The following is a 13,283-nucleotide window of genomic DNA, read 5'->3' on the forward strand; positions in this document are numbered from 1 at the left end:
AAGTGGGTTGTCCGTCACATTTCTGTCTAACATTTGTTTAGTATTTGTTTATTCAGCGGGTGTATGTTCATGGGAAATGGAGGGGGGAATTTGGGATAGGGGTTAGAATGTGTGTGGATGGGCCAAGGCACATGTAAGAGTGCAGTGTGGAAGTCACGGGACAACCCATGGGAGTCCACCATGCAGGTTCAAGCATCAAACTCGGGTGGCTTGATGGCAAAGCTTGATGGTTAAGCTATCTCCCTGGCCCATGCTCTGCACATTCTTACTGATGCACTCTACCCACCATCTGATAAAGGAAAGTGCCACAAGGGGGAGCCACTTCTGTGCCATTTCTAGCACTTGCTTTCAAACAGAACTGTGATGGACGGCATTAAAAGTGTGTGTTGGGGAGTGGGGTCAGAGGTAGAATCAGCTGTCTACCTCAATTATTCTCCACCTTAATTTCTGAGATATGGTCTCTCACAGAACCTGAAACTTGAAAAGTTGGTCAGACTGGCTTGCTACCAGACCTCTCCTGTCTCTGCCTCCCTGGAATCACAGGAGTGCTCCACTGCCATGGGCTTTTCTGAGGATGCTAGAGACAGAATTCAGGTCTTCATGCAAGTACTTTATGGAGGAAACATCTCTTTGGCCCCTTTATTCATTTTATTTTAAAAATATCCGTAACTTCAATAAAAATGTTATTACTATTAATTTTTAAATAAATAAGGCAGACAAATAAACTTTCCCAGCCTTTAATACCCACCTCATAAGGGATTTAGCTATCTGTAGACAGCTTTATTGTATAATAGCATGTAAGCACTTCTTAGTCCTAACCAACTTGTATGTAATGTAGCTTTCTCACTGATCAATCCTTAATCATCCTTCTTTCTCCCGTATCCTTAGTCCCTGGTATAACCATACATTGTAGGCTCAGCTTCTAACAGATCCACTTTTTCAGGTCCCATGCACAAAGCCTTGTGGGATTGATCTGCCTGGCCTTATTTCACTTAATGTAATGCTTTAGTTAATGGCAGGCTTTATTTCTAATTACAGAACAGGAATCCGTATGCATACACACACACACACACACACACACACACACACACACACACATATCATACATATTTTTTTTATCCTTCCACTGGATAAGACTGTTTCCATTTCTTGGCTGTTAAAAATACTGCTATGATACAAATATCAGTACAGATATCTCCTTGACTTACTAATTTTATTTCCAGCTATATAACCAGCAGTGAGACTGCTGGACCACATGGTAGTTTTATCTTGACATATTTATGGAATTTCCATACTCTATTCTGTAACGGCTCCGCTAATAACATTTTCACTAAGAGGTGTCCGTTCGGGTTTTCTTTACTCTGCCTTCACTAGCACTTGCTGCTCTTTGTCTTTTTTATAATACCTATAATATATGCTATATATTTATACAAACAGTAATAAAAATCACTCTATTTTAAGCTTAAAAAATCTCTTAAATTAGATTTGTTTATTGAAGGTGGGGAGGAATGTACCCCACAGCACACACGTAGAGGGAGTGCTTCTCTCCTTCGCTGCAGCACTCAGGCTCGAGCTCACGTTGCCAGGCTTTGCGGCAGGTCGTCACCCACTAAGCCAACTCTCAGGCCCTGAAACACTCCATGGAGTGAGGTGGCTCCACTGTGGTTGATATGTGTTTCCCTGGTGATCAGTAATGAACAGAGCAACAGAAGAGCAGAACCCAGAAAGAGGATCAAGAGTGTGATCAGCTGACTCACAAACAAGAGAAACTGCATGCACTGGGATGTGGGCATCTTTTCAACTCATGCTAAAGCTTCTGGATGCCTGTTATATTTAAAACCTGTTTGAGTTTTGAATTTTTTTAAAGACAGAGTTTCACTATCCAGCCCATGCTAACCCTGATACCCATGATCTTCCTGCCTCAGCCTCCTGAGGGCTCAGATCACAGGCATGCCCTGCCAAACCTAGATGAACCCTGATCTTTTATCTCCTGCTATTCAATCATCTGAGATGAACTGTAGATTTAAACGTGAAAGAAAAAACAATAAAAGTTAAGAAGAAAATGCCAAAGAATATCATTATCTTTGGAGTAGACAAAGATTTTTAAAATAGGACAAAAAATACATTAATCATAATTGAAAAAATTATACATTAGATTAAACTTGACTTCTAGGTGTCAAAAAACACTAAGAATGATAAATCAAAACACCAAGTAAGAAGTATTATTTGGCTAATCAAAAGGTCTGACCTATAATACATTTCTTCAAAAGTTACTAGTTAGGAAAAAAGTAAGGGAAAAAAAAAATGAGCAAAAGAGTGGAACAGAGAGGGGCTGGCAAGATGGTTCAGATGTTAAGAGCACCAGCTGCTCTTCCAGAGGTCCTGAGTTCAATTCCCAGCAACCACATGGTAGCTCACAACCATCTATAATGAGATCTGGTGCCCTCTTCTGGCCTGCAGGTAACATGCAGGCAGAACACTTATACATAATAAATAAATCTTAAAAAAAAAAAAATTACAATTAAACTACAGGGAGATACTACTGCTGAGTTCCCACAATGGTTAGATGAAAAAGAACTGTGGCCAAAAGTATAGTTCACTATTGTGTTAATACAAACTGGTACAAGAATTCTGAAAAACCAGTAATTAACCTATCAAAACCAAGTATCTGTGCACCTTTTTATCCTGATATTCAAATGATAGGTAGACGTCAACACAAACACACATGCAATCAAGCACATGAACAAAAATATTCAGAGCCTCTACTGTAACAACACCAAAGTAAAAACAACTAAAATGTCCACTTACAGTAATTAGGACAATTATGACACATACCTAAAATGGAATACTACCCAACAATAAGAAAAATGAACACTGCTATTACAAGACGGATGCCACAAACATAATACTGAAAGGAAAGACATAACAAAACATGTACCATTATATGGGAGATGAAAATATGTAAACCTTTTGTCTGAATTCAGTATAACAGTTGCCTGGGTGTTGGTGTGTTGGGCTGGAGAGATGGCATGATGGTTAAGAGCATTCACTGTTCTTCCAGGACTGGGGTTCAACCCCAGAACCCACATGCAGCTCACAGCTGTGTGCAACTGCAGTTCCAGGGATCCGACACACTCTTTTGACATCCCTGGGCTCTTTCACACACATTACACATACATACACTCTGGCGCGTGCGTGCGCGCGCGCGCGCGCGCGCGCGCGCGCACACACACACACACACACACACACACACACACACACACACACTCTTAAGATATAACTGTATTTCTTTACATGCTGGAGTTCAGGAAGACTGGCAGGGCAGTGATAAAGAACAGTCGGTCTGAGAAAGACCTCTAGCTCCTTTCAGCTCTGAACTCAATGGGTCTGTTCACTTCCTGAGTATTCACCTCTAATGATACACTTGTCTGTATACACATTATCCTTCAAGAAGATTTTTGGGAAGAGGGATCAATTCCTGGAGGGAAACAGGTTAAGAGACACAGCTTTTAAAACTACATGTGCTGTACACCTGCAATTCCAGCAATTAGGAGGTAGAGGCAGGGAGATCAGGAACTCAACTCTAGCCTGGGCTATGTAAGAGACTAGACCACCCTGAGCTCCTACTTCTAAAACAAACAAATCAACAACAACAGAACAGCTCTCACTGGGAGAACAAGAGATTAGAAAGAACTGATCTAAGTAAGGCTGGTCACTGTTTTCTAACATGTTAGTCTTCAGATGCCAGTTCCATTAAACCAGTGCTTAAGGACAAGCCCAAAGCTAGTCCCACTCTGAAGACAGACAGCCTCAGTCATCTAGTCTTTTTTGTCTGATTTGATCTCTTTGATTTTTCTAAAGCTCTCGAGAAGAATACAGCCGGATGTGGTGGTGCACACCTTTAATCCCAGCAATCTCGAGGCAGAGGCAGGCAGATCTCTGGGAGTTTGAGGCTAACCTGGTCTACAAAGCAAGTTCCAGGACAGCCAAGGGTATGCAGAGAAAGTAGAAAAAACAAAAAACAAAAAAAAAAAAATAATAATTAGTTAAATTAAAAAATAAAGGAATTCAATGTGAGAAAATTATAAATGAGAAGTTCATTATATATTTTTGCTCCACACTAAACAAGTATGAGGATTTGATAAAGGAATGTGGATTTTGCAAAGATTCTAAGAATCAAAAGTAGTCCTTGTAGATGAAAGTTTGAGGGGTCAGAGCCAACAGAAAAGCAGAATTTGCCTAGAATTGCCTCTATGGTTTACCTGAAGAAGACTGAAAAGACAATGGCAACCAAGCTCAGGGGCTCCTGAAGGACCTAAGATCCACACCCTGGACCTGTTAAGAAATCCAGTTCTTCATTTTATTTAATAACTAAAGCAAAGTTTTCATTTATAAATATTACATAAAATGAAAACTTTTTTTTATTACATTTTATTTACTTCCTGGGGGAGGCACATGTGGAGATCAGAGAAAAATCTACGGAAGTTGGTTCTCTCCTCCTGCCAGCGCGCCCCAGGGAGCAAGCTCCGGCAGACTTGGCAGGAAGTACCTTTACTCACTGGGTCATCCTTCTAGCCAATGAAATGAAAGTCTTATCATTTACTGTAATTCCTACATTAATTTTTATTTTTCCATTCATTTTTAAAGTTAATTTTAAAAACATCACCATTAATACATGAATGTGTTTATCGCACATATTAAGAATTACTGAAACACACTTGCAAAGTATGACAGCAAGAACATTTGTGATATTGTGCAAACAACTTGAAGTCTAAGAAACAAAGTATAAAACTTGCCGTCTAGCACAGTAGGTGACAGTAGGTCACTTACACACATTAATGACAAGGAAAATGACCTAGGCAGCAGGACTTTCTCCTCCTGCTTCTACCACTGTCCCGTTTCTCAACATTTACCCACTGTTCAAAGTCCCTCAGCAATGGAGTATTCATTTGTAATTACTGTATGTCTCTTCATTGCTAAAAATACACTAACATATACCAATGTTTAACTACTTTAAAATGTGAATAAAAGCATGCTACAGTATAACTCACTACTCAATAAATGATAGACTACATGCCAGTCCTAACTCAGCCCTAAACCCAGTAGCTCTCAGACAAGTTACTATCTGGAATTCTATCAAATGAGCTGGCTAGTAATGAAGGCTCTACTGACTCCTTTCCATTCTAAAAATATTTAAATTCCAGCTCTCAAATATGCTGTTGAGGGAATGTCCCTCATACATACATTAAAACATAGATACTGCCCTATTTCCCAGGCTACCGAACGCTGTAGAATACACACCAAACACACTATTGGGAACATCAACTGAAAGAAAACACTTGAGCAAAGGGGAGGCCCAGGATAAGGAGGAGATTTTGTTCTAATCCTAGTAGTGCTAACCTCAGAATAGTGTTTAGCTAATCCTGCAGTAGAGAAAGATCTCCCCAAGACTTGCTCTATCCTCCCCATTGCTGTGGATATCGTTCTGTATAAATAAAATGCTGTTTGGCCAGTGGCCAGGCAGGAAGTATAGGTGGGACAAGAGAAAAAAAAATTCTGGGAAGTGGAAGGCTGGGGGAGGAGAGACACTGCTAGCAGCCACCAAGACAAGAAAAAAATAAGGTACTGGTAAGCCATGAGCCATGTGACAAAGTATAGATTAATAGAAATGGGTTAAATATAAGAGTGTAAGAGCTAGACAATGGTAGTTTAAGTAATATGAATGTCTGTGTGTTTATTTTACAAATGGGTTGCTGGACTAACAGGGCTTGGTGGCACCTGGAGAGAAGGTCTCCAGCTACACCCCATAAACTAGAACGTTACATCAGTTACTACCACCCCCAGGGAAAAACCACAGAAACAAAAAACACCAACAACTACAGTCAGGGGCTGGAGAGCTGGCTCAGCAGGTAAGAGCAAGGATTGCTCTTCCAGAGAAACAGAGTTCAATTTCCAGCACCCATATGGCAGCTCAAAACTGTTTGTAACTCCAGTTCCAGAGGATCCCTCATACTCACATACATGCAGACAAAACACCAATGCACATAAAATAAAAATAAATTCCTTTTATAAAAAATTTAAAAAACCAACTATAGTAAACTGGCTCTAGTATAAACTTTCCTTCACCTTTGGTTCAATGTCAAAAGGCACTCGCTTTCAGACAGGCCACGCTGTTAGAATTCTGCCCTCACTCCAGCTACATGACTGCACATGCACAGTTCAGGAGTTAAGCAAAGGGTGTCTTGCATCTTACGTCATCAGTGTGCATGGTGTGGTCACACAGTCAGCCTATGCGTGGTGTAGCTCCATAAGCCCGCTTCACCAGGAGCCCTTAAAAAGCCAGATGCAGACCCCACCCTCTCTTTCCCTGTTCTCTCCCCTCACCTCACTATCATTCCCTCTGCTCTCCGCCCATGCTCCCCCACCCACTTCTCCTAATAAAGCTCTCCACTACTAAGTAAGCATTCAGGTTCTGTCGTGACCCTGACCTTTCTGCCGGTAAGCACCATTTTTCATTCATTTCACACACATCAACTTAAAAAGCCTCAAACTCAATTTTGCTCCAGTTTCTAAAATAATGTTCTGTAGGAAAGAACAGAAAATGGAAATTATCTTAAACTACTGTGGTGGTCTGGATGAGAAGGCTCCCCCGGGCTCCTATCTGAGTATTTGTTTCCGAGTTGGTAAGACTGTTTATGGAAGATTAAGAGGTACGACCTTGTTAGAAAAGGTGTGTCACTGGGGGATGGGCTTTGAGGTTTTAATAGCTCAAGCCAGTCCCTGTGACTGTCTCCTGCTTGTGGATCAGATGTAAACTCTCAGCTACTGCTCCAGGGCCATGCCTGCCTGCCTGTCGGCCATCATAGTCCTCACCATGTGTCTTATATGTGCCTTGGTGATGGTGTCTCTTCACAACAACAGAAAGTAAGGCAAATATGCACTAATGTTTTCACATAATTACATACTAAGTAGTGATTACTTCGCATTACAATATATTTTAGCACCTACTAACTTGATGGACCCAGTGCTAAGCACTTATAGGGCATTATAAAGAAGATAGTTGTAGGTAATTTACAGGTTTAAAAGAAACTATTTTAAGAACTGGAAAATACCTAGTTAAATTAATTTTACTTGGTCCAAGTGAAATCCTTGTCCAAAGAAAAAGGGGGATGTGTGTGTGTGTGTGTGGGGGGGGGGGGGGTAGACCCAGAATCTTAAGTATTTTACTAACTGATTTTTAAGTAGAATCAAAAAGCAGAAATGGAAATTTAAACTTAAAAATTCACATCAAGAAGTTACTCCCAAACAGTTTCACTGTAGTCTTACCTTTTTACCTGAAATCTACAGTAAAATTAAGAGGAAAAACACAATTCTATCTAAAATGTACAATTAAAAGCTATTAAAAAAAATCTCAAAAACCCAAAAACTAAAAACCTCTTACCTGAGCATGAAAATTGGACATAGTCGTTGTCTCTATATCTTTCTTTCCCAATATCTCCATTTTCACTGGTGAATTGGGAAAATTATATGAAAAGTAGTCTAAAAAGTCAGGTAAATAAGTAGCTGCCCCATGAACAATACCCATTACATAGAAAGCTGCAGAACTTTCATTCTCACTGAACACTGAACCCACAAATTCTTCTGCAAATCTCTGCATCTCCACAGGAGACAGGCAGGAGAGTTCATTACTGTAGGCATGGATGACGGACGCACCTCCATTAGGCTGGTGTTCAACATGAATGAGCTGCTTGAACTCCAAAGTGTCCAACCTTTTAAGGTTCTTCTGAACTCGTGGTTCCTTTAAGGAGACAAATGGAAATTCACTGTTATCAGGAATTTTAAAATCACAGTTCTTGGTATCCAGATGCTTTCCAATGTAATCCTTTATGTTATCATTTAAGATGCCTCTGGGTTCTTGATCTTCAGCATCAGACAGCAATCCTGAACAGACGGTCTGAATAGATTTGCTATACATTTTTGGACGCTTTCGTTTTTCGTTCTCTTTGTGTTTCTTTTTCTTTTTCTTCTTTACTTTCTTAATTTGTAAGTCTTCTACACTTGTTTTTGGTTTCTCCTTCCCACCTGTTGGGAAAAATTTTTTTTGAAACTCCATATTTTTAATTACTTAAAAAAAACATGCTTTTAGGAATTGTTTTGTAACAAATAAATTTACTTCTGACAATTCTGAAAAATCACAGAAAATTTGTTTTCTATTCAAATTTTACTTTGTCTTTCCTTCTCTCTCATCCATTCTCTGCCTTACATACACACAGAGACATCAGGCTCAAAACTGCTAATGAGTGCTCACCCAAGTAATGAGTGAATCGAAGTTTCAGAAAGTGTAATCTTCAAATGTAAAAAGCAAAAGCTCAGAAATAAATGTGAGCAATATCCTTCAGATAGTTCTCATGGATATATTATAAAGTTTATTTTATCTGAAGTTTTAAAAAATCAAATCCAGCCAACCGTCGGTGGTACATGCCTTTAATTCCAATACTCAGGAGGCAGAGGCAAGCAGGATCTCTCTCTGTGAGTTCCAGGACAGCCAGAGCTGTTACATAGAGAAACCTTGTCTCAAAAGAGAGAGAGAGAGAGAGAGAGAGAGAGAGAGAGAGAGAGAGGGGGAGGGAGGGAGGGAGGGAGAGAGAAAAAATCATATCCAGAGGCCATGGAGACACATAAATCACGAAGTCAGAAGCATTCGCATAGTGTGACACCAGTGTCAGAGCAAAGCACAACATAGCAGTCCCTCAGCTTCTCCTTTCCTCCTCACTGAGCTACAGAGTTCTAGTTAAGACCCAGCAGGTACCCTACAGAAGATGACAAATCAGAATCCTCTCTCATGCACTGCGTTCCCGTGATGCCCAGGTGCTAGGTAAAGGGAACACAAAAGAGAAAGACAGGAGAGAAGGGCAATGTAGCTTAGACACTCAAGAGTTTCTGTCAACGAAGGTAGCAGATTCTAGGTCATAATCCCAGAAATTCCAGGAATAAAAGACTAACCTAATGCACACAGGCTGCTTAATTAGAAAACTTAGTATGTACACAAAAGCACATGCATCATTTACAGACACACAATAAATATTTTTCTTATATTGAAATAAGCAGACTATGAAAATACGTATGTGTTACAAAAGTTTCCTAAGAAAAATATAAAAAGGACAACAAAGTAGCAATTCAGAAAAGAAGATATTGTTTCTGCTACTTTCCTTCTGTTTTTGTTTGGAAGGGGGACTGTTTTGTTGAATAAGTCTCTGTACCAAACCCATGCCTAGTGCCTTTGGAGACCATAAGGGGAGGTGAGATCCCCTAGAAACCGAGTTAAAGAGAGGTGTGAGCCTCCACATGCAGGGCTGGGCATTAATTAAACCCAGGTCCTCTGAAAGGGTAGCCTTTGAAAGGGTAAACCTCTCTACCAGACCATGACTCATCTTTCTAGCCCCCTTTTTGAGGAGGTCTGTTGTTCTGACTTTTAAGGCAAGATGACACTGAACTCATGACCCTTCTGACTCAGCCTGCAGGGACTATAGTGCTGAGGTTACAGGCCTGAGCCATGACACTCAGCTTTATTACTCTGTTCTTATGACAGTCCATAAATAAACTTATCCCAGCCTGCCTATTTGGGGGAGTAGGTATGCATTTTGTGAGATGAGTCTCAAACATGGTACACAGCTGAGGATAACCCTGAACTTGATCCTCCTTCCTCCTTTCCCACATCTTGAGATGATAGGCATGCCCTGCACACACAGTATGATGCAGTGCGGAGGACCAAAATCCAGGGCTTCAGCATAGTAGGGTGTACTTCATCAACTGAGCCACACCCCCAACTCTTAAAATGCCTCTTTTACATGAAATTTTCCATGTTCACATGTCTCTCATGTCTTTAGTTTTTATGACTGAGATGTTCTACCTATTTTCAAAACTAAATCTCTCAGGCCAGTTCCCCCAAAGATTTGAATCTCCTAAAGAACCACCTCCACCTAGTTTTTCCTTCATTCAACATTCTTTTACTTTTTAGTGTGTGTGTGTACACAAGCCGCTACATGCATAGCACAACATGTGTGTTGCCATCAGGACAACCTTCAGGAGTCGGTTCTTTTTTTCCCATGTAGGTTCCAGAGATCAAGGGATCAAATTTCAGTCATCTAAGTCAGTGATCCTCAACCTGTGGGTCACAACCCATAAGGTATTTTCTATTCATAGCAGTAGCAAAACTACAATTATGAAAAAAACTACAATTATGAAGTAGCAGTGAATTTATTTTATGGTCAGGGGTCACCACAACATGAGGAACTGTATTAAATGGCCAAAGCATTAGGAAGCCTGAGAAAACAAATTCTGTCTAAGTATGTACTTCCAAAACATCCGATCAGGTGAACATCTTAAAAACAAAAACTAGGGACTGAGCATGTTATTCAGGTGATGCAATACTCGTCTGGAACGTAAGAAGCACCTGGGTCCATTTCCAGCACTACATAAACTGGTATAGCAGCATACAACTGCAGCCCTGACCTCAGAGGTATGGCTACATATTAAGTTCTAGATTACCCTGGGATACATGAGATACTGTCTCAAAAATTAATAAATTATTTTAAAAAAAAGACAAAAAATAAAGAGTAAAACAGTAGAATAACCAAATGAAAGAGCAAAGAAGTCTTAAGCAAAATCCAATAAAATAAGAAAAAAGTCTACCAATAAGATTAAAAATATAATTTAAAGGGTATATAGGTTGCTTGTTTGTGTTTTGTTTTTTTGAGACAGGTTTCTCTGTACAGCCTTGGCTGTTCTGGAACTCAGGACCCCTGCCTCTGCCCCTGGGCGTGTGAAGTAAAGGCTGTGCCGCCACCGCCCACCTGGGCATAGCTGTTACTAGCCATCTCAAGCCCATAATGGAAACCGCGTGTAAATTACACAAATTAAACCATGTTGAAAAAAACAAAACTTCACTGCAATGAAAATGTTTAAAATCTAATTAAATTCACATTAACATTTTTTTTTTATTAAAATAAACAACCAGGCCATGGTGGCGCATGCCTTTAACCCCAGCATTCGGGAGGCAGAGCCAGGTGGATCTCTGTGAGTACCAGGCCAGCCTGGTCTATAGAGCGTGCAGGAACCAAAACTATACAGAGAAACCCTGTCTCAAAAAACAAACAAACGAATAAATAAATAAATACCTTGTAACCAACTACATTACTTTGAAATAAAATAGACAACATTTAGTCTATTTCCTAGTGTTCAGGATGAACCAAAAAAATATTACAACGGTCAGCAACTTAAAAATGCAAACTAACAAGTCAACAGGAGACTCTTATGATGGACATCAAGGAACTAAATGATCCTGGCAAATTACTTTGTGATCAACTATTACAGTGTGCAGAGGAGATGATATGCCTGAGACTGTGTGTCAGGCGTGGGAATTTGAACTCTGAAGGGTTCCTACAGTGTGCCTCACTGTTTTCGTTCACACAGATAATATGATGTATGCCTAGTACTTGGTTTCTATTTGTTCTCCTTCTGGAAGTCTGAAATTTTGGTCCACAGTATGCAGATAGTGTCAATACCTACTCTCAATAAACCCTGAGTCACTAATGAGCTTTCCTGGTACAGGGCATTCTAGGCATGCTGTCACAACTTACTGAATTAAGCATGATTTGACATAACTCCACTTAGAGAAGAGTCTGAGAAACTTATGCTTCATTTCCCACAGATATTACCCCATGCACTTTCCTTCTATGCCTATTTTCCTTGGTATACTTTCAAAATAATAAATATATCACAGGACCAACGATTATGCTGCGCCCTGTGAATCTTCCTCCTCTTTCTTCACAGAACCTGAATGTAGGCTTGGAAATCCCCAAAGAACAGAGGTAAAATGTATTCTTTACATTAAACCAAACTAAAGAACTAGCTTGTATGGGAAAGATTTTAAGGACATTATATAATCTCTCTGTTTCTACATATACAATTCGTTGGTGCCTTTATAGAAAATTTGTAAGTACCTTAAGGAATTATCATTTTGATTATCAATACTCTTGTCTTACAGTAAAAATACTGAAAGTTCACATTACTCTAAACCTTTAACTCTAACAAAACCCAACGATTCTGATATAATAAAAGCCTTGAGATAAATTTAAAACAGAAAACAGAACTGCTGTCTAAGGAACGTGGACAACTCTCAAATTATGTATGACTCAAAATAAAAGGATGCTGGAGTGCAGAACAGACAAGTGCACACAGATTGTGGTGAGAGAGGACTCGGCATACACAGACAAGGACGGGGGGGGGGGGGGGGGAGCAGCACACAGGACACTCCACATACACAGACAAGAACAAGGACATGGGGACAGACACACACACACACACACACAGCAGTGATGGAAAGGACTCCACATACACAGACAAGAACACACCCGTGGGGTAAGGGCGATTCCATATATGAAGACCTAGGGGTTGAAGCAGGGGTGCCCAATTGAAAGCAAAAGAAACAGGGACACGCAGATACACATTCAACAAGAGATAACAGACACCCACAGACAAGAGAAGAACTCAGAAACAAGCACATCGACAGCAGTACAGAGGTGGTGTCCAAGTGACCTTAGTGATTCGGCCTCAAAGGCAAAGGGCCAAGAGCTTGGGCAAGCAAGGGCTATACAGCAACCTCCAGGACAGCCTGAGAAGACCTGCCTAAACGAAAACGAGGTGGGAGGAGAGGGGGAAGAAGGAGGGGGAGAGGGAGGAGAACAGAAGCATATGTTTTGGGTGGCGATTATAAAAACTTGCTTTAAAAATAAATAGATTGTTGGGCGGTGGTGGCGCACACCTTTGATCCCAGCCTACAGGCAGAGCAGGCCAGTCTCTGTGAATTCAAGGCCAGCCTGGTCTACAGAGTTCCAGGACAGGCAGGACCACACAGAGAAACCCTGTCTCAAAAAACCAAAAGATAAATAAATAAATAAGTGTTCACTGATAATAATTTCTACCAGTAACCTCCATATATCTTTCAAGCTACCAAAGTAAAAAATAAATTTTACCCAGGAAAACTGGATCATTTTTCATATCTGATATAATAATAATACATTCAACTCTATTACCATGACACAATACAGAAGCAATAACAGCTTACTGATTTCCCATCTGTGGTCTCTGAGAAGCAGTTTGGTTTTTAGGTACTGCATGGGTTTGTAGGGTATTGAAAGCATGGGTGGGGGCCAGAGGACAGTCCTGGGTGTCACCCTCAGGAACACCATCGACCTCCTCTAAAGAAAGGTCTCTTATTAACA

At 40.3% G+C, this 13,283-nt stretch overlaps 1 protein-coding gene across 1 annotated transcript in view; it reads right to left on the bottom strand.

Moving 5' to 3' along the window:
- Rsbn1l (round spermatid basic protein 1 like) overlaps positions 1 to 13,283 on the bottom strand; it is a 58,604-nt gene that overhangs the window by 16,503 nt on the left and 28,818 nt on the right. Inside the window, exon 3 of the mRNA XM_036181420.1 lies at positions 7,442 to 8,082. Within this exon, the coding sequence (XP_036037313.1) occupies positions 7,442 to 8,082 (641 nt within the window). The remainder of the gene's footprint in view (positions 1 to 7,441; positions 8,083 to 13,283) is intronic.

This window comes from Onychomys torridus, chromosome 3 (assembly GCF_903995425.1).
Source record: "Onychomys torridus chromosome 3, mOncTor1.1, whole genome shotgun sequence".
In the NCBI taxonomy this organism is placed as follows: domain Eukaryota; kingdom Metazoa; phylum Chordata; class Mammalia; order Rodentia; family Cricetidae; genus Onychomys; species Onychomys torridus.